The sequence below is a fragment of the Mercenaria mercenaria genome, chromosome 6 (assembly GCF_021730395.1).
Source record: "Mercenaria mercenaria strain notata chromosome 6, MADL_Memer_1, whole genome shotgun sequence".
NCBI classification, from domain to species: Eukaryota; Metazoa; Mollusca; class Bivalvia; order Venerida; family Veneridae; genus Mercenaria; species Mercenaria mercenaria.
The window spans coordinates 8,183,140-8,203,059 of NC_069366.1; the positions used below are offsets into that span (position 1 = coordinate 8,183,140).

Here is a 19,920-nt window from a genome sequence, read left to right on the forward strand (position 1 = left end):
AGAGTGGGGGGGGGGGGGGGGGGGGGGGGGGGGGGAGAGAAAGAGAGAGAGTATTCAATTACTTTCCTGTTATGCACTTGAATGGTCCGTAATTGTTTTATTATATGAAGTATGAAGTATAAATGTATGAATTTTAAACGGCTATTTTTTAGAAACTGAAGAGTGCCATTATATTATACAGTTTTCTATTGTGCAGTATCAAAGGGTATTTTGTGCAGCGTTAGTCAGAATTTATTTATTTGTAGTTCATATAATAACAATTAGAATTTTTTTGTATCTCATGCAGTACTGTAAATCAAATTTTATTGTGTTTTATTAAATTTTGGTGTAGTAAATAGTATTGTAAACTGTTAAATGCTAAAAAGAAATATTGTATTCTATCATATATGACTTTATATTTTGATATGGAAAGAATATGCAATCTTTAAGGCATATATTTATGTCTACTATTTCGGCAATTAGACATGGTGTTTGTTGCCGTTGTTGTTCTTGTTGTTGCTGTTCTTTGATACGTTTTTAAACTACCGGTATATGAAATGTATCACATGTTGTCCTGTAAAACATGTTCTCTATGAGTTCTATTCTGTCAAATTTAGAAACATTGTAAACTTTTTCATGCTAAGTATAATTATTGAATTTTGTAATGCATTTCAACATACTGAAATGTGGCGACATATTTTAGGTTACGTTGTGTTTAGAAATGTAATGAAATTCTATCTATTAAAACAATTTATTTTTATAGCTCTTTGATTAAAATAATTTCAAGGTAATCAATAGCTTTCGTGCTTTTTACTCCCCCATCAGAGTCAGGTTCTCACATCAATTTGATTTTTGCAAAATAAAGTTCATATTCCAGATCCTACACAGTTATGTGCTTGCGTTACGTCGACCTATATTTGGCGCCATACATGCGACATGAAATAGTGCTTCCCTAATTCATCTATTTGTTATATAAAGTGTATATTAGAATCGAAATATTGCACTATGTTTTAACATAATCTCAACAATTCGAATCGGTTATACGTTGCGTGTCACTTGGGCTACGCCTACCTTTCATAGATACTAGTTGTTTAATCTAAATCTCTAAGGTTATAATGCAGTAATTCGGTCGAAAGAAGTCCCTAATAAATAGATCCTAATTTTTCCATTTTTCGCGCATTTGCGCGTAAATCGGGGGCCAAATGGGCATTATTTCACTCGTGGAATGAATTTTACATAAAATAGGACACGTTTCATGCTAATACTCGCATGTTTTCGAGTTGTTTACTTGAAAACGAAAGTAGGTGTTTATTCTGCGGACCGCTTTCTGAAATGCGGCAATTTGAGGGTACCTGACTTCAGTTGACTTACATTTCACTGCATACTATTCAACACCCCTTTTTCTTTTCGTTTTCTCGAAGCAAATGTATGGATATCTTGTGGAAAATAGGTTTACGACGGAGTGAAAATCTAGAAACTGTAACAAAATTGGTCTGAAGTAGCTGAATTTTATATGAAACAAAGAACAAATTCTTTTATTGGTATATAGCCTTAATATCTTACTTAACATGTATATGTTTCAAATATGCTTAAGCACAAATATATAATCATTATGAATTCCTTTTTAGCTGTTTACTGTATCATTGTTGATCTCTTTTATATTATGTTTGTCGGAGAAAAGCTCATGAGCAAATGTTAACTTGTTTTATTATATACCTTCTGTTTAAAATCGGCTCGTATTTCACAATCAAATATCAACAGGCAGAAAAAAAATCCGTATTGTACCTTTTAAATTCCGTATTGTACCTTTTGTATTGAATGCTGCCGGACTACTTTTATTAATATGCATGATCTGACACTGTTCTATAAATAGCGCACATAAAAAACTTCACTTAGTTCCATTTTAATATCGATAAACATCGAAGATTTCGTTCAATAACAAAACAACAAAGAAAGAGGTAGAGGTATATAATGAATTAAAGGGTCGTTATAACAGTAGCTAGAACTGGAATTTTGTATTCGGCTCTCCTGGATTTTGCGTGCCTCGTGAGATCCGATCGGGCAAAAATCCACTCGAGCCGAATACAGCATCCCAGATCGAGCTGCTATTATAATAACCCTATTATATTGTATCCGACGTAAAATCTTGTAACAGAACAGAACAGCTTTATCCATCTTCTCTTTAAGTAATTGTACAGTTACTTCCCATGACTTCTGCAACGCCATTTGTGAAGATAAACTGTCATGGCTGTTAGATAGGTATTTTCACCATAATCTTGTTTATAAACGATATATTTTTAAAAAGAAGTTGCTTAAGGAGGTAGGTTACCTTGTTACCAGGGTAAATTCAAATTAGTTGAACCGCAGTGATTTTTTGTATTTCGTGTAATTTAATGTTTTTACTGCTACAATCCCAATTTCGTTTATCTCTGTCCCTTCAAGTACAATTTTTATCCAGGTTTGAAGTACATGACCCTCTTAAGGTATTTTATATAGAAAGAAGAAGGAAAATACGGATATTTAACACTTTTCAGTGTATTTTGGTTTCATTGTTATCCGTAGAAGTCTGCATAATTAATAGTTTAACTAGTATGCGCATTAGCTTTCTAATAAAAGCTTAATATGTATATGTCGCGGGGCTCGTGTTTCCATGGTAACGCATTTTCTCTCATTTTTCAACAATTATGTATGAAAACGGGTTTTTCGACGGCTTCAGTGCCATTCTGTTATTGACCAACATGGAATAGAGCAAAGGAGTCTAATATCGACCCTCTTCTATTATCGACCCCCCACCCTTAATTGATACTTAATCACATTTATTACTAGAAATCATGTGATCATGTTATTCACTGTCATTTTTACGTCACAAATTTTCTTCATGCGCCATTTTGAATGTTTACATGTATACAGTGTGACTGCATGAGACAAATTTCAGTGCCAACCACTACATCGTCCGTTAAGGTAGGTATCTTTCTGTTAAATCAAATTTACCGTTTTTATGGATCGAATCAGTTTAATTTTGTATTTAATCCTACTATACACATATAGAACCCATTTCTATCAGCCATTTTTGTAGTCTCTTGCAACTTCTGGAAAGATTATGTGGGGGTCGATAATAGCAGATTGAAAATATGACCTTCTGCTATTATCGACCCCCAATTAATTAAATTAATATTATTTCTTGTTGCTTTGAGAAAAGCACTTAATTCATAACTTTAACATGTCCAAAACATTGTGGAATGATACTTATTTCACTTGGGTATTGATTACATTTTACTCGGACTTTATCATAGACTCTCAGTGTAAAATCTCAAACTTTTAACTAAAATAAAGGTATTAAATCAATATAAAATTTCAATGAAACTTCAAAGTTTTGTTGTTTGTAGCATCATCTGAAGCATGTGCAGTGAAAAATCTTGATTTTATTTCTAAAATAGTGTGATATTTATTTCTAAAGTCACTATTATGTTAATTGTAAATATACTTTGTTATACCAAAGTGGAAACTGGCAGGTACTCTAAAATGCAGCTCTCTGATTGGTCAGTTAGAAACCCTAATGTTCTGTGATGACTCATGATAAAGTTATGAATGCACATTTTAGTTGATCACAAGGATTAGAAATCTCCTAAAATAAAAAGAAAAAAAGCGCAGAGTCTCTGAAAGTTCGTCATAGTCTATGTTTCTATCATTTATGATGATAGTGACAGTTATGACGATTTTGACGATTCCTCTGATGGACAAAATGATGATGGACAGTGCAGACAGCTTAGACCAATGTCAGGGGTGTGGTCAGTCTAATGGGAAGCCAAATGAGTGAAAAGGCTGTGATAAATGCCCAGGATGGTGGCACATTAAATGTACTAAGCAACCAGAACTTCACTTGTTGACTCCAGAGGACTTAAAAAAAGTTAATTTTAAATGTATAAAAATTGAATGCTAAAATATGTTGTTAAGGCTGTAGATAATAATGGATAATCAACTTTGTTTGAATGTTTGAATTATTTATCTCTTGTGTGTGGCTAATGTTATATTACAAATAACTATTATCTAACATTTACAATTTGTCAGTCAAAAGACCAAATATGAAACTGTGATAGTATGAAAGACCAAATTTATAAATAAAAAAAAACACACATGAAATAATATTTTCCATGAAATCGTAGTAAAGTGATGCTTTGTTTATATGCTCAGTTGCATAATTTCAAATTGCAATTATGACAATAAAGGACAAATAAAAATTAACTTAATATTAAGTTAATAATAATATTATGCTTGATTTTCAGTGTTTTCAAAGTTTAAAAAAAAACAAAAAAACTAGGGGGTCGATAATAGCAGAAGTGGGTCGATAATGGCAGACACATGTCACGAGACAGAATATTAGACCATACCTTATTCTGTAATGTAACAAGTGTTTTCATTGGTTGAAATCGGCCAATGATAGTTTGTCTCAAATATATGCGTCACTTTGTCCCCGAAAGTGAAAGTAAGAATATGTACGGTAGATTATGGTCTTAAGGGGTCGATAATTGCCTCCTTTGCTCTATTTGGGTAATATGATTAGCAAAATACCAAGAACTTTACATGGTACTATGTTTTTCTTAAAGTTTAGAGTAACCATGGCAACAGAGATGTTTAAGATAGCTTATATGTTGCTTTTTATCGTAATTTCTTATAAAAAAAATATGATATAAAATTATCTTTCTTGTTAATGTAGCTATAAAACATCTTATTTCTAACGTTAGTAATACTTTCGTATGAATTGCAATTAATTGAACAAATTTCACAGCTTAAAATACTTACAGCAGTGCCCGTCGTCTGACATTTTTATTGAAAAATCGTTCTGCATGCTGCTATTATTCTCATGGATATCGTTGAAATGAAAATAAAAAGCTGAAGATGTGTTCCTTAAATAGACCAGTGTCAACGCTTTTGAATTTTACAATTAGACATATAGGTCACGGGCTTCGTTTCCATGGTAACATCAATTCAATTCAAGACACCACAATTTTATACTAAAATTTGAACAATTTTAGAGCTTAGTTTTAGTATTTAAGTAACAAATTATCAACGGAAACTGGGAAATAGGTATAACAAATCAAACTGCCCAATTTTTAGTTGTAAATGACCGTAATAAGTTACCTTTCAGCCAACTATATTCCCAATCACATCAGTTACCATCATCCATTTTCTTACATTCCGCATAACATTTCAATATAATTACATAAAAGAAGCAAAATATTGATCATTTTTCAGAGCAAAAGACTAATAAAAAGTATTTCAGCAAATAATGGCTGTTTAAAAATAGTTCAAATAAAGAAAAAGCACAGAATAACGTACTTTCAAAATAAAAGCTATTAATTTTGCGCGGTAACTGACACGTAACGTCATGACGTCAATGACGTCATTTTAAGGCAACAATGTTTTGAAGCGTTTCTGCGGCAATTCTTTCATTATTTCTGCATTATTAAACCATTAAACATAAGATCGGAGGCAGGTTCAAGATTTATTTCCAGAAGAATGGATATACAAACACATTTAGTTTGTCGTAAACGTCGTCGTAAATCGTCACGTTAGCTTCCGGTTGGACATGCGCACTTACAAATATCAAGGTAACCTACCTCCTTAATATATACGTTATACTTTTAATCTTCAAAACTTCAAAACACATTCCATCTAAAATGTCTAAACCCCGTGCCGACTTGCCATGGTTAACCCCAAGAATTATCAGGCTTATACATAAGCGTGATAAACTGTACCAGAAACTACACAAATCTCCCTCCCCAGCCCGCCTACAAAGATTCAAATCCCTTAAGTCTTCTATCCAGAAGCAAATAAGAGCCCAATACTGGTCATATATGGAAAGTGTCATATTTGACCATGACTCACAACCTGGTAAAAACAAAAAGTTTTACAGCTTCATCAAGCACAACAAAAAAGAAAATGTCGGCATTGCCCCCCTTAAATCAGATGGTCTTACCTACACAGACCCCATCCAAAAGGCTACTATCTTAAACAAACAATTTGAATCTGTCTTTTCCCCTCCCCAGCCCCTTAGTCTGAAGCATATATGTTCCAACGTCCTCTCATCCCCAGTCTCCATGATGAATAAGATCCAGGTCACCACTGAAGGTGTGGAAAAACTGCTCTATGACCTATCCCCACATAAAGCCTCAGGACCTGATGAATTATCCCCACGCATCCTAAAAGAACTCCACCATGAAATTGCTCCTGTACTTGCCAATATATACAGGTTATCTCTCGAATCTGGCCTAGTACCCAGTGATTGGAAAAAAGCCACCGTAGCCCCCGTATTTAAAAAAGGTCCCAAGTCTAAACCTAGTAACTATCGCCCAATTTCCCTAACTTGCATTGCTTCCAAACTCCTTGAACACATTGTTGTTTCCAATCTTATGACCTATTTTGACAAGCATAAGCTACTTAGCCAGTTCCAGCACGGCTTTAGATCAGGTCACAGTTGTGAGACTCAGCTCATTAATTTCACTCAGGATCTTTACAATAACACTGAACAGGGTCAACAAACAGATGTTATTGTCATGGACTTCTCCAAGGCATTTGACAAGGTCGATCACATTAGACTAATTTATAAACTACAAAGCCTTGGTGTCAACCCACAAATTACCAAATGGGTCAAATCTTTCCTGTCCAACTGCTCCCAGAAAGTCGCTGTTGATGGTCATTTTTCCAGTGAACTTCCTGTACTGTCTGGAGTTCCCCAGGGGTCTGTTCTTGGGCCATGTCTCTTCCTGGTATATATCAATGACTTACCAGATTCCGTCAAATGTAATGCAAAAATGTTTGCAGATGACACCATAATATACCTTACCATCAACTCCATTTCAGATAGTATATCTCTGCAACAAGACCTCATTAGCTTAGAAACCTGGGAGAAGACATGGTCCATGGAGTTCAACCCGGACAAGTGTGAAGTCCTTAGAATTTTTAGAAAGAAAAATCCTGTAGTCTACCCCTACAAACTTCACAACATAGAGTTAAAAACTTGTGAGGCAGCTAAATACCTAGGCATAACCATTTCCAAAGATCTAAACTGGTCCAAACACATTGACAATATCACTTCCAAAGCAACTTCCACTCTTGGCTTCATACAACGAAATGTCAAAACTGATAATAAAAAGGTCAAAATTGCTGCCTATAACACCTATGTCCGCCCTCAACTTGAGTACTGTTCAAGCGTCTGGCATCCTTGGCAAAAAACCCTCACTAGCAAAGTCGAAAATGTCCAAAGGTCAGCTGCTAGGTACGTCATGTATGACTACAGTTACACCAGTAGTGTTACACAAATGCTGAAAACCTTAGAATGGAATACACTCCAATATAGAAGGTTACACAATTCATTAGTAATGTTTTATAAAATAAGGACCCAGACAGTTGCGGTCGACCAATCTCATCTTATTCCAACTAGAAACCTAAATTACTTAATCCCCATGTCTCACACTCAGTACTTTTCTAACTCCTACTTCCCTAGGACCATCCGACTCTGGAACTCCCTACCAACTTATGTTAAATCTAGCCCCAGTCTCAGTATCTTTAGAGAGAGGCTGGCGGTGGTCAGTATGTAATTCTATTGCCTCTGTCCCATTTTAACTGTAGCATACTGTCATTTTTAGCTTTTATTCTTTTAACATTGTAACATATCAGTTCTTTAACAACTGTTTCTCTGACAGCGCCGCCCAGTGATAGTCGGAAATCGACGGTTGGGTGAAAGATGTAGATGTAGATGTAATCAGCTTAGAATCAGCTTAGAAATTGTATATATGTCGTATTTATGGTATTACAGTTGAAATCGCCGCAGGGAAATTCAGGGACAGTTTGACAGGCTGGTAACATTGCCCGATCGGGCTTTCGACATATATAAACTAATATTTCTTGAAAATTAATGAAGATATTTCTTTCAGACTTTGTCCATTTATTAAGCATTACATATGATACAAATTTAAATAAAAATAACTTTGGTTACCTCCAGTTTGGTAGAATTATGTATTTTTATGACGCATAATTTTTGAAGACCCAAAACAATTGTTCTAATGCTAAGTTTAAAACAAAAAAGGGCTAAATGGCTTTCAAATGCTCTAAATTATTGCGCTAGTACATGAATGTATACATTTTATTGTGCTTTCACTTACAACATTATAGAAAAATGTTAGTTGTAAATCAATCGTTCATACATCTGCACTGGAAACAAAGTATTAATCCTAAATATATAGTAGAGTGGTGGAACCTATGCTCGCGGTATTCCTATGCTCGCGGTATTTCGATAAATATGCTCTCTGCAGAAGCACTAATAAAAATATTTCATCATGCTATATTCAACACCGACCAGTGGTGAAATACCTTTACAACAAACGTAGCGATAGCCGTGCGTGCCGCACACGTGACGTATACACCAGCCGATACATTTTACGCAATCTGTATCCGTCGCACAAATCTCAAACAAATATGTCAAAATCACTCAACTAAAGTTAGTTTTTTTGAAATCATGCATTACATTCAGATACAAGATACATTTAAGAGCAAGATGTGATGAATGTGGCGCCTGGCTACACTACGAGTGCCTTTCGAACCATGAAAAGGTCTTAGTATTTTGAGAAAGTCCAAATGGTTCTTCCTGAGATGTAGGGAGAAGTAAATTTCCTACACACAAAAGAAGTGTAGAAAGCATTAGCGAGTTAATCACTGTCGTTGTTTGAATCTTTAATACTTGAACATTCTATTTTTAAACAACATTGTTATACGTTTTTAAGCTTTGTTCTAATAGTGACTCCATTTCTGTAAGGGAAATAAACAAATAGAGACACATACTAAATTTTATCCTCATTTCTTTTGTTTTTCACATAATAAATGAGTAATGTTCTAAATATTATATTCGCATATGCTTGTTTGTTCCTTTTTAGCCTGCTGAATTTTTTTTTCGCCCTTAGTTTAATCGATATAATATACCGCCAGCATAGGTTCCCTTCAGGGCGAATTTTCACCTTTTCACGTATGCCGTGTCGATAGCTCACGAGACGACTAAGTCCCGTGATGACACACATCAACAATATGTTTGGATAAAAGGAGGATAACTTTATGTTTTTGCATAGGCAAGTCGAACTAATAATTTTTTCTTGCTTCTTAAAAAGATTATTTATGTACAAAATACCGCGAGCATAGGTTCCACCACTCTATAAAGGTATTGGCGGACAAGTTTGGAGCAATAGAAAGTCATTGACCATTTTCTGTTTTAAACATTGCATCAAACATAATTGTTTTGGACTTCAAAAATTATGCATCTTAAAAATCTGAAAAAGGGAAGTAAATCTAACAAAACTGAAGGCAACAGAGTTATTTTTATCTTAATATGCATCATATGTTATGCTTAATGAATGGGCCAAGTTCGAAAGAAATATCATCATAATTTTTCAAGAAATATTAGTTTTTATGTCGAAAGCCCGATCGGGCAATGTTACCAGCCGGTTTGATGTGTACACTAAAAAGAATGGCAGTGGCTTAAGGTAGCCGGTAGGGGTGCGACACCTTATGTACCAGTCACCTTATGTAGGCCTACCAGGTCTTTTAGTCAGGAATAATGTATATAATCCCTATCTATTTATGTCCCTGATTTAGTCGGACTAATCCGACGTACACAGTTCGTTTTATATTGTGACGGTCTAACTGTAACTGCGGTGGCTGCAAAAGTCAGAAATTAAAAAGCAGCCACTCAGCGACAGTAAGCTTGTCTAATGTGTACACTAAAAAGAAGACGATTTGAGGTAATGTCGACAAGCCTTAGCAGCTTACATTACATCGATGGATCTCTAAGTAAGTATGGCTTCCATAACTTAACTGAGGCTATTTTTATATTCTGATGGTCCTGTCCATTTAAGGCATTGCCACAGTCACAAATCAGTTTATATTTTCAGGCCGAGTATTTTTCTCTTGAAAATTACACTAAAGCCAAGTAACAGTTGGTCAAATTATCGTCAACATAGAAGCATATGATGATTTATAGTACATACGCCCCTTTTAAAATGTTTGAGTCTCATTTAGACCAAAAGTTTAACCCAAAATATTAAAATCTTACTCACAGTCTAACTCCATTCAAACACATATTACAAAGACAAAATTTAGTTCTTTTTGAAGTACGTATACTATTTACCTCTTACGGAATTTTTGTTGAAATTGTTCCTGGGTATTGCATTAGACACAAAAAGACAAGCCTATGTAAATTTAATTTAAAATGTTGTTTGTACACATGCATTACTGACCACAGCTAGCTAGGGAAACCAGTACACAATGTCCTATAATATCACCTGTTTATATGAATGAAAATCCCCAAGACGGTAACGTCCGTATATAGTTATTTGTCTTTGTTGTCTGCATATACCGAGGCAATTTTTTCGGTGTTTTCCGGTTCGGTTTATGTACAGTCCGAAGACTGGTTGTCTGCATGAGCAACAGAGCATCCCGAATCAGTCACAGAAATTCGTTAACCATACCAACATGATTCTTTTATTTCTTTTTCATAATGAAAAATGTATATGCAATGAAAACACTTTTTAAACAGTAAGGAAATGTAAAGGCGGTCAAGTTTCTGCGTGGAGTGCAAACAAACAAAAAAGGCAGTACGAGAACGCGGCGAATGACGGTGTCCGAATGACGTCACCGGCTTGCCGTAAATTTTGAAAAGTATAATGTTCGCTGTAACAGGTATGATGACACTAAATGTAAACTTGACTGTTTCAAGTGAATAGGTTCTCGCGAAGTTTCACTTTCTTTTGAGTAGTGAATAGTTTCTTTATAAGCAGATATATAATAGATAAATCCCCATTCTAGGCGGTGCCTTAACTCATATTATACATGTAAATTATGTGCGAACAGATAAAACAAATTGTATAAATTGATGGTGTTTGGATTTTTATACGCCCGAAGGAACGTATTATGTTATACCCCCAGTGTCCGTCTGTCCGAGTATACGATTCCAACGTGGTTAAGTGGTGTGTAAGGATTAGGGTTAGGTGGTTATGAATTTAATTTTCCTTCATTCCGTATATGAAAAATGGTGGTTACCACTTAACGAAAATACCACTTATGCTGGCTGGGAAATACCACTTAAGAATACAAATGTGCGGGCGTCCGTCTGTTAGCAATTTCGTTTCCGCTCTGTAACTCTTGAACCCCTTGAAGGATTTCAAAGAAACTTGACACACCGAGACGATGTGCAGAGCACAACTTTTAAATTCTCGCTTTAAGGTCACACTTAGGGGTCAAAGGTCGTATCAGTTTGTTTGGTGCCCGCTCTGTAACTCTTGAACTGCTTGAAGGATTTCAAAGAAACTTGGCACAAATGTTCACTACACCAAGGCGACTTGCAGAGCGTTTGTTTCGGATGACTCGCTTCAAGGTCACACTTAGGAGTCAAAGTTTTACATGCAAGTTACTATCTCCAAAACTAATGTAGATATTGAATTGAAACTTCACATGTGTCTTCGGGGTTATAAAACTAGTTGAAAGCAGCAAGTCCCATAACTCTGACCTTCATTTTGGCCAAATTATGCCTACATCACTAGGTCAAGTCCAATAACTCTGACATGTATTTTGGCCAAATTATGCCCCCTTTTGGACTTAGAAAATCCTGGTTAAAGTTTTGCGTGCAAGTACATACAGCTATTACTAAAAGGCATATGGATTTAAAACTTATTTTTTCTTTTTCTAGATCAATTACCTACCTCACTGGGTCAAGTCCCATAACTCTGACATGTATTTTGGGCAAATTATGCCCCCTTTTGGACATAGAAAATTCTGGTTAAAGTTTTACACGCAAGTTACTATCTCCAAAACTAATGCAGATATTGAATTGAAACTTCACGTGTCTTCGGGGTTATAAAACTAGTTGACAGAATCAAGTCCCATAGCTCTGACATGTATTTTGGGCAAATTATGCCCCCTTTTGGACTTAGAAAATTCTGGTTAAAGTTTTACATGCAAGTTACTATCTCCAAAACTAATGCAGATATGGAATTGAAACTTAACATGTTTCTTCGGGGTTATAAAACTAGTTGATAGCATCAAGTCCCATAACTCTGATATGCATTTTGGTCAAATTATGTCCCCTTTCGAACTTAAAACTCTTTTGATATTTAACATTTTGGGTAATGATTTCCTGCTTCTGTGACAATATTTTGAATAGTCGAGCTTGGCTGTCTTACGGACAGCCCTTGTTATTTGGCAGATTCCATTTTTGTTCACTTACAATAATTTTTTTTGGAATTACTTCCCTTTTATATAACTATGAATAGCTTATTTTGAAACTTTTTTTTATTATTTGCCTTGGGGAAAAACCGAGACCACTTTTCTGTGGTACAGCATGGATGGTACCTCCGATTTGTAGGTGTATTTTGACATACCTGTACCTGGTAAAGATTTTTTTGTGGACTTAGATTTTTTTTTTGGAGTTTCTTCCCTTTGTTGTTCCTGTCCTTTGGGCTGCAACAGTCAAGTTCTTTAAATTTTGCTCCCATCCTCTGATGTAACCCTTCGGGCGTATATTACCCTGCTTTGCGGAGCTCTTGTTGTGTATAATTCAGTAACCAGGTAAAATTTCAAAATAATTCCCTAAGACTTTGTTCTTCACGGTCTGCTTTACAATTGGCTGTAATTATTTTTTACATGTATTGAATATATATTGAGTTTTACTGCAGTAAAATTGCAAAGTTTTGTCATTTTGGCTAGAGAAAAATATCAAATAAAGGCATAATACAGGTAGTGAAATGCATATCCTTTTACTTGCATATGTTCACATAGATATTTAGAACATAAATTAATTGTGACAAAATTATTGACTTTATTGTTACCACTTAGTCATCTTTAATTTTTTATGAAAATTTGCGTGTAAAATTTTGAGTAAAATGGCCACCACTGTGGCGATGCCTTAAGTTCAGGGTTGCAAAACAGCATATAACATCTCTAAAGTTGAATTGTTTTAGCTAGGGACAGCCTAGCCATACTTATTTGGCGTATTGGGATGAATTATTTTATGATCTGTTATTATGCCCCCCTACGAAGAAGATAGATAGATAGATAGATAGATAGATAGATAGATGTTTATTTAGGTTAAAACAAACATATACTTAATTATACAAGTTACAAATGACATTAATCACACATTAAAACATTTTACACAAATTTAAGCTAAAATATCCAGTAGTTGGGTAACTAAAAAGTTATAGTTTCACATAAGTAAAACACATATTAACTACTTAACTAAGATCAAAATGTAATTTGTATCACAGCTAGGCTTATTAATACTATGTGTACCTTTATATTATAGAAACAAATGTTAATTAGACTAATTAAGATAGTTCAAATTGGAAGCACCATGTATATATTATAGCGGTGTGTAGTAACCTAGGATGGCCCATGGCCCATGAAAGCTAGAAAGCTTATTTCCAATGGAGTCCTTGGCTAATATACTTACTTAACTATAATGAAACATACAATTTGATATTTAGGTCAGTTTGTCAAAGGTCAAGGTCACAGTGACCCTGAACAGTTAAACGGTTTCTGGATGATATCTCAAGAACGCTTGGGTTTAGGAACATGAAAGTTAATAGGGAGGTTGGTCATGACTAGCAGATGACCTCTTGTGATTTTGAGGTCAGTAGGTCAAAGATCAAGGTCACGGTGACCCGGAACAATTAAGCTGTTTCTGGATGATAACTGAAGAATGCTTGGGCCTAGGATCATGAAAGTTGATAGGGAGGTTGGTCATCACATGACCCCTATTGATTTTGAGATCAGTAGGTCAAAGGTCAAGGTCACAGTGACCAGGAACAATAAAATGGTTTCCGGACAATAACTCAAGAACGCTTGGGCCTAGGATCAGGAAAATTGATAGGGAGGTGGGTCATGACCAGCAGATGACCCGTAATGATTTTGAAGTCATTAGGACAAAGGTCAAGGTTACAGTGACCCAGAACAGTTAAACCGTTTCCAAACGATTACCTGAGAACGCTTGGGCCTAAGATCACAAAACTTGATAAGGAGATTGGTCATGACCAGTAGATGCCCCTTATAGATTTTTAGGTCAGTAGACCAAAGTTCAAGGTCACATTGACCCGGAACAGTTAAACCCTTTCCAGACGATAACTTGAGAACGCTTAGGCCTAGGATCACAAAACTTAATAGGGAGGTTGATCATGACCAGCAGATGACCCCTCTTGATTTTGAGGTCAGTAGGTCAAAGGTCAAGGTCACATTGAACCAGAACAGTAGAATCTTTGTTTACAGTGAGCAGATAATTTCTGTTCGTTGTGCAATTATTGAATGCATCAAGGGGGGCATTTTGTGTTCTACGAGCTCTTGTTTTATATTTGTCATCCCTCTAAGCCTTACCTGTATCTGCATTTTACTCTTAGGAAAACGAAGTTGTTAAAAAATAAAAAAAGGTCATGAAATACTCCAGTCAAACTTACTTCCTCTAATAAATTAAACATTGATATTCATGTAGAACTTCTTATGGATTGAATATAACTCATAACTTAAAAAAAAAAAGAGACTTAAAACTAAATATGTGCGAGGAGAAATCCACCCTGACACTGGTTTCAATACACAGCTGACTGCTGATGACACTAAATTGCAGAAACAAAAACACAAAATATACATTCAGAAAATGTCAGGGAGCAATTTTTAGCTCAACTTTCGCTGTTGGTTAAAGTTTTTGATAAAGTCAAATATCTCTGTTACTATCAAAGCTATTGACTTGAAACTTAATTTATTAACTATCAAAGTCTACACCAGGAGAAACAATCCCCATAACTCTGATTTGAATTTTGACAGAATTATGCCCCTTTTTAAATTAGAATTTTTGGTTAAAGTTTTTGATAAAGTCAAATATCTCTCTTACTATCAAAGCTATTGACTTGAAACTTAAAATACTTATTTACCATCAAAGTCTACACCAGGAGAAACAATCCCATAACTCTGATTGAATTTTGACTGAATTATGCCCCTTTTTAACTTAGAATTTTTTTTAAAAAAATTTGATAAAGTCAAATATCTCTGTTACTATTAAAGCTATTGACTTGAAACTCAAAATAGTTATATACAATCAAAGTCTGCACCAAGAGTCACAATTCCCATAACTCTGGTTTGAATTTTGACAGAATTATGCCCCTTTTTAATTTAGAATTTTTGGTGAAAGTTTTTGATAAAGTCAAATATCTCTGTTACTATCAAAGCTTTTGACTTGAAACTTAAAATACTTATTTACCATCAAGTCTACACCAGGAGAAACAATATCCATAACTCTGATTTGAATTTTGACAGTATTTTGCCCCTTTTTAACTTAGAATTTTTTGTTAAAAGTCAAATATCTCTGTTACTGTTAAAGCTTTTGACTTGAAACTCAAAATAGTTATTTACTATCAAAGTCTACACCAGGAGACACACTTCCCATTTTGACAGAGTTATGTCCCTTTTTAACTTAGAATTTTTTTTACTGGCAAAGCTCTAATTCAGAGTCAAGCACTGAGAAAAGTCCAGCGTGCTGTCTTACGGACAGCTCTTGTATGCTTTAATGTCAGCATAAATTAATTATCAGAGATGTAATCATTACAAATACATTGTACGTGTACCAGAAAACATACATGTACCAGAAAACATTCCCAACAGATTTCATTGGGGATTTCCTAACAGAAATATGCAGAATAAGTTTAGACGTGAAGGGACAGCGACAGTGATCACGCAACTTCCCAAAACGTTCTATTATTTGGACTCATTGGAAAGAAGTGGATATTCTGTTCTGAAATTAATAAACAGGGATGACTCGTATTTATTAAATGTTATTAGGTACTTCTCTATTTCAATTGTTTCTTTATAAATTTATAGTTTAGGCACTCTGCTGAATTTTGTCATGATGCATGCCAATTTTGTAGATTTTGATGAAATAAGGTACGTTTTATAATCATGTACTTTATACTTTTATTTTGAAGTTCATACTGAGATAACAGTTGTCCCTGGTATCGAGATCTGTCAGTGCAAACATTTAAAGTTTTGTTCAATTCAGGAAATTCTTCCACATTAACATGTGATTGCCTTTATTTTCAGACTCAGATATTTTCAGGCTCAGATATTAGATTTTAAGGAACCTTTACTGGCTGTAGATGTGCTATGATGAGTGATCAGGCCAGTAGTAACACTAGTGTTGATCTGGCTACCATAACAACAGTGGTGTCATCTCTTCAGAGAGTAGTTGCAGATTTCTATGGTCCTCAGTGTACACAGACCCTGCTCACTTCACAGACAGGTGCAATACATTATATATTTTAGATGTTTAATTTTATTTGAAAAACTAAAGTTGTGTTCTAACACGATCCGCAGCAATGGGATTGCTATATAGACCTATAGCAAACAGCCTATACATGAATCTTAGATAAAATATAGCTGTTCCATTTCATCCTACGGTTGTAACAGAAGAGATAGTCTACTCTGCTTCCATTATTTGTCGTTTGTATACTCATTTTTTTTCCAGGGCTAAATAGTAGTAATATAAGATAATATTTACTCTGAGACAAACAATAACTAACTGATATTAGATCTAATTATTTGTTTATTAGTTCGAAGCAGTTTTCACCATGGTAAAATGTTTGCCATCTTGCTGTACCGAAAATTTTCAGTTCAACATCAGCATCATCTACCTGGCTATGTATTTCACAATTTCTCCTGTGCAGTTAATGCAGGCATCACAAATGCCAACTACTATAACAGTTTCATAGTAATGATCCTTAAATGACCCTCTACCAGATTCTTCCATAACATTATGTTTCTTTAAAAATATGGCTGCACAGGTTAGTATTCTCTATATATATAGCTATATGGAAAACTTTCAAAAATCTTCCCCTCTGAAAATAATGGTCTGATTTCAAAATAATTCAACAGCAATGTTCCTTAGGTGACCATGTACAAAACTCTTTCAGTCCATTTTAATTTGTTAAAAGACATGGCTGCCTGTTGGGCTAGATGTATCCTCTGAAAATGCTTGCACAAGTTGGGTGAAACGCTACCAGTTACCTTCAAGCTCCTGCCTGCAACACCCTTCAACCTCACCCCGCCTGCCCCCCGGAATTCACAAAGAAGTTTGTTTTTGCTTTTAGTTTCTTGATATTGTCTCTTCTTATCACATCATCATCCCCACCTGCCTACTTTACCCTCAGGTTAGCAATCTAGGGCCATCATGGTCCGTTTGTTCCATTATGTTTTTTTTTTCTTATTTCAGGAAAAGCAGTTGTGACTAGTGATGGTTTCTCAATATTACAAGCTCTACAACCAGATCATCCTGTCGCACAGGTAGTCTTCAAAGCCTTGAAAAGATATCACTCGGTGACATTGGACGGTTGTAAAACATTTCTGATCTATCTTGCTAACTTTCTTGTTCATTTACAAGAAGAAATTAATCTTGGTAAATTTTATCACAATGGGACAAATGTTTCATCTAGCAAACATGACCTTGAGAAGCAAGGGACCATTTGTGCAAGAAAATATGTGAGGCAGATGAAGCAAAATGTTCTGCCAATTTTATTTGATAAGTTAAGACTAAACAGTGATACACTGGCAAATAAAATGTTAAAAGAAATGGACATGACAGATGTGCTGAAACATATACTTCAAACAAGCCTAATGCCACATTATAATCCAAAACTTTGTGATCACTTTGCTGATCTTCTTATTTCCATTTTGCCAAATGAGTGTTGGGATAAATCTTTTGCACAGATCATGCAGTTTCTGGTAGATAATTTCTTTGATATTAATATAAAAGTTCCAGGCACACCATATGGAGAATGTAGTCAAGTTGACCCTTTTCTGCTCAACAGAGATTTTGCTCTGAGATGTGATAACTTGCTTTCATTGAGTCAGGTCTCCATGGTGATACTAAAAGGAAATATAGATGGCGGTGACTTGGAGGAAGAATCTCAGGAATGTTTTCTAGTAAAGCAGACAGGACAGATGATTAACTACATACACCACAGAAGAAAGGTGGTGGAAAGATTTGCTCACACGTGTGCTTCCAAACAAATTGATCTCATTATTTGCACACAGGCTATACCTGGATATGTGATTGATGTGTTCCGACAAAGGAATATTTCTGTTATAGCAAACGTTGCAGAAAAAGATGCAGACCTGCTGGAAATTTTGACTGGAAAACTGCCATTTAGTAATGTCAGTGATGGCATAGAAATACAGAATGTTATTCACTTAACTGGTATATGTGAACTTATAGTAGGAGGTAAAAAGTATGTGCAGCTGAAAGTTAGTAACATAAGTTACCCTGTCAAACATTTGATTGTGTGTGCTCCAACCATAGGACTGTGTGATCAGTTAGCAGTCGCCCTTCAGAAAGCTCTAAATTCTGTCGGGATGTGCTATGTTCAAGGAGTCATTCAGGGTGTGAAAAACAATGACAAAAACTTCACAGAGAACCACGACACAGAAGAATTGGATAAAGATCTAGAAAAAGATCTAGAAGAATCAGATTGTCTCTCGAAATCATTCAAACAAGAAAATGTGGATCCTAATGTCAAGATTGTAGAGTCTTCAGTCACTGACTTGAGTGAAATGTTTGCAAATCTTGGTATACCCAGCACAGGTCAGAATGACAAATTATGCATAGTTGAAGGAGGTGGCAGTTTCGAAATACTTGTTATGAAAGTGTTACATGATTTATATGACAGCTGTACTGATTCAAATCTTTCTTTGATGTGTAAAATACTGGAGAGAACTATGATTTCATTGGTTAAAAAATTGTTTCAAAACACCAGCTGTTGTAGATCACAGTCACAAAGTACAAGAGGGTTTATTGAAGTTAAGACTGTACTTGACGAGAAAGTTTCATGTGGGAAACTTTGGGGGCTGAATAGAAGAGGGATGCCATGTAATATGTCAGATAAAGGGATTATAGAACCATTGATGTGTAAAATTCATATGTTGTACTGTGTGCTAAATCTGGCTGAACAATTACTAGGAATAGATGAAATTGTTAGTGTGAGAAAAATTGAAAACGAGGAGGCTGTATAGGGTTGTTTATTACGAATATATTAAAGTACCTTTTTGTGTCACAAATGAAGATAAATCTTTCAAAGATTAAATTATCATGAATATGTGACTGTGTTTGAATCTGTACTTACAATTTGTTCTCTTTGAACTGCATTGGTTCGCAAAAGAAGTGTCAGGTCTACTATTTGATCCCCTAATTTTGCAACAGGGGACCTACATAATGACGCACAGCTTGTTTATTTTTGGTAAAGAAATTGTCTAAAAGAAACCCCATTCTTTAAGAGTTAGTGAATAAAAAGTAGTTAAACTGTTTATATATGTGTGATTGTTTATATCCGACACATATTCATAAAAGGATTACAAGTATTGGCAGTTATATTTATTTTCGAAGAGTAAAATTAAATTCAACATATATTAACAATTCAACAATACATTTTAAGAGCCATCTAATTTATTTGAAAACAGATGCATTAAAAATAATTGATTTACTGGTTGGGAACCAGTAGCCAGACAAATTTTCATATTTTGGCTCCATCATTTCCTAAACAAATAATTGACATAAATTAAGCCAACACTACACAAACTTAAGCTCCTTCTGCATCCAATGTTGTAATCAGCATCGCGTTGTGACGTAAAATATGGGTTCCATGGGGTCTCATATGGGGTCACAAAAAGAAGTTATTTTCCCCAGTGAGGTAAACCATAGCCGGACAAATATTTTGACGACGTTTTGCTATCAAAATAAGTACTTGAACAATTTTTACACATTTCTTTATCATTAATCTCTCCAAAAATGCACATAAAAGATAAACCGACTTTCAGTAGCAGCTACGAAAGCAAAGAGAGGCTAACTATAAACAAGAGTACCCACGGGCA

At 35.0% G+C, this 19,920-nt stretch overlaps 1 protein-coding gene across 2 annotated transcripts; it reads left to right on the forward strand.

The window, feature by feature from the left end:
* Positions 1-1,836: 1,836 nt before the first annotated feature.
* On the forward strand, positions 1,837-19,356 carry LOC123549720 (Bardet-Biedl syndrome 10 protein homolog). Of its 2 annotated transcripts, none has more exons than XM_053545027.1 (3): positions 1,837-1,937; positions 16,102-16,300; positions 17,270-19,356. In XM_053545027.1, the coding sequence occupies exons 2-3, from the start codon at positions 16,165-16,167 to the stop codon at positions 19,063-19,065; spliced, it is 1,932 nt and encodes a 643-aa protein (XP_053401002.1). In that variant the 5' UTR covers positions 1,837-1,937; positions 16,102-16,164; the 3' UTR covers positions 19,066-19,356. The 2 variants fall into 2 exon arrangements, with proteins under 2 accessions (XP_053401002.1, XP_053401001.1); XM_053545026.1 differs by lacking the exon at positions 1,837-1,937 and adding an exon at positions 2,073-2,238.
* The last annotated feature ends 564 nt before the right edge of the window (positions 19,357-19,920 follow it).